The 2,153-nt window shown below is 44.3% G+C and overlaps 1 protein-coding gene across 1 annotated transcript in view; it reads right to left on the reverse strand.

Moving 5' to 3' along the window:
• Positions 1 to 1,028, reverse strand: part of BEND3 (BEN domain containing 3) — an 18,774-nt gene extending 17,746 nt beyond the window's left edge. Inside the window, exons 1-2 of the mRNA XM_007447248.1 lie at positions 995 to 1,028; positions 299 to 501 (exon numbers count right to left, since the gene is read on the reverse strand). Of these exons, the coding sequence (XP_007447310.1) occupies positions 299 to 501; positions 995 to 1,028 (237 nt within the window). The remainder of the gene's footprint in view (positions 1 to 298; positions 502 to 994) is intronic.
• Positions 1,029 to 2,153: the final 1,125 nt, after the last annotated feature.

The raw sequence follows: 2,153 nt of genomic DNA on the forward strand, positions 1-2,153 counted from the left end.
GGAGGCACGCGGCCCACAAAAAAAAAAAAAAAAAAAAAAAAAAAAAAAGAAAGCAAATTCATAAAATAGGTAGGTTAGGGGTCACAGGCATGTTATAAAATAATTGGTCTCTTTACAAAAAGATTCACTGAACAAGCTCCCCTAATAGATACAAAAGATGGATCTGATTTAGGAAAAGACCTGCTAAGCCTCACCTTCTCCAGGAATCTAGGTAAGGTGTGCGCTATGTGAAATGTGGTAGGCTTTCACTAACAGTTCTTGCTATCAACAAGTTCCTGCTTTCCCTGTGAGCCCTCACCTCGGGAATCAGCCGCCGCCTCTTCACGCTTGGGACGGAGTCTGGCGGGCCCTCGCCGCCCGGCTGCTTTCTCTTGCTGGAGTCCTGGAGGCCAGTGAAGACGCTGTCCAGAGCGTGCTTCTCGGAGGACCTGGAATTCACTGAGCAGTCCAGGGCAGCATCTTCGGCCTCTGCCTCCACTTTCACAGTGTTATTTTTTAGAACTGTGGCAGAGAAGAAATAGGGCTCAGCGGGGAGACCACCTGGCGGCGCTGGGATTAGCAGGGTCCCCTGAGCGGCAGGTTGTATGCGGCCGCCCTTTGATACTATCACTCAGATAACAATATCTGAGTAACAGATCACAATAAAACTGGCTTTCCAATCAAGCAATCTGTATCTCACCACACTAGCGCTATACAATGACACCATGTTCCAAGCACATTTTGTTCAAAACAGGTTTTAAAGTCTTTCCTCAGGGGAGGGAGAGGAGATGGAAGGAGAGAAACTACTCTTTTAAATGATGCTTTTAAAAGTGACTCTGGAAAGATACATAAAACACCACGAGTGTGAGTGGAGGAGGACAGGAGTCAGGCGTGAGAGGAGACTCTTCTCTTGATTTTTCATCCTGTATCTTTTAATATTTTTGAACCACGTAAACGTATCTAAAAAAAGTATTCAGTTAAAATATTTTTTAAAAAGAGGCTTTTCTTTTTTTACCTTCTACATCTTCACTGAATTCAGTTGCATTCATCTTCTATTCCACTAAATGAAAAGACAAAGACAAAGTCTTGATTTATTGTTCGTTTTGTAAAATTTTACCCCCCCATAAGAAATTCCCTTACCCTCCCAACCCTGGCTCCCGGTAATAGAAGGTTAAGCCGATGCGACTCTGCAACATCAAGGAAAACTTCCTCTTGTTTGCAGTTGCTCAGAAAGAGCCAGGCCTCCTGTATGCCTGCTGGGAGGGCTCCTCCAAGACTTTACGTGGGCAGAATGCATCTTAAAGCATCAACTGAGAACCACTTACAGAACGAAAGGAACATATTTGCGAAAATCAAGTCTTACAAAAGACCTCAGTTTGGATGATCTGTTAGTCCCTGCCTTAAACATTCTAGCCACAAAATGAAAAGGCTGACAAAGGTCCACAGGAGGCTGTGGACCCTGTGGACCCTGTGGACCCGGTGAACCCGAGCTAAGGTCTTAGGTGGTCCAAAAAGACCTGTGCTGTCCATGACGGTAGCCACTAGTCACACATGGCTCCTGAGCACTTGGAATGTGGCCAGTGCCAATGGAGACATGCTGTAAGTTTAAGATACATGCTGGATTTCAAAGACTCAGCATAGAAAAAAGAATGTGAAATATCTCATTAATAATATATTGATTACATGTTAAAATGATAATATTTCAGATCTATAGGGCAAAATAAAATATTAAAATTAATTTCACCTTTTTTTAATGTGGCTGCTAGAGAATTTAAAATTACATATGTGGCTTTTGCATTATATTTTTATTGGATGGTGCTGTCTTGCCCTTCCTTCAGAAGCAATGAAGAGAAAGAGGCACTGTGGGTTCTTAAAGCTTCTTAGCCACGCGATCTGGTCCAAACCACTCTTTTTATTGATGAGGGAACGTGGCAGGAGGCAGTGGCGGCACCCACCCTGTATGGGCTGCAGGGTCTGGGGCAGAGCCAGCCCCTGACTCTCGCTGCCCCAGCCGAAATTCAGTGGACACCATGGTTAAAAGCACCACTACGTCCTGGAGATTCCCCAGATTACATAACAGCATGTCCGTAACTAGGATAAAGTATAAATGAGGCAGTAACATGGCAGAAGAACACACATGACAGCCTCTAGCGTTGGCATTGAGGAGCTGTGGT

This window comes from Lipotes vexillifer, unplaced genomic scaffold (genome assembly GCF_000442215.2).
Source record: "Lipotes vexillifer unplaced genomic scaffold, Lipotes_vexillifer_v1.1 scaffold515, whole genome shotgun sequence".
NCBI classification, from domain to species: Eukaryota; Metazoa; Chordata; class Mammalia; order Artiodactyla; family Lipotidae; genus Lipotes; species Lipotes vexillifer.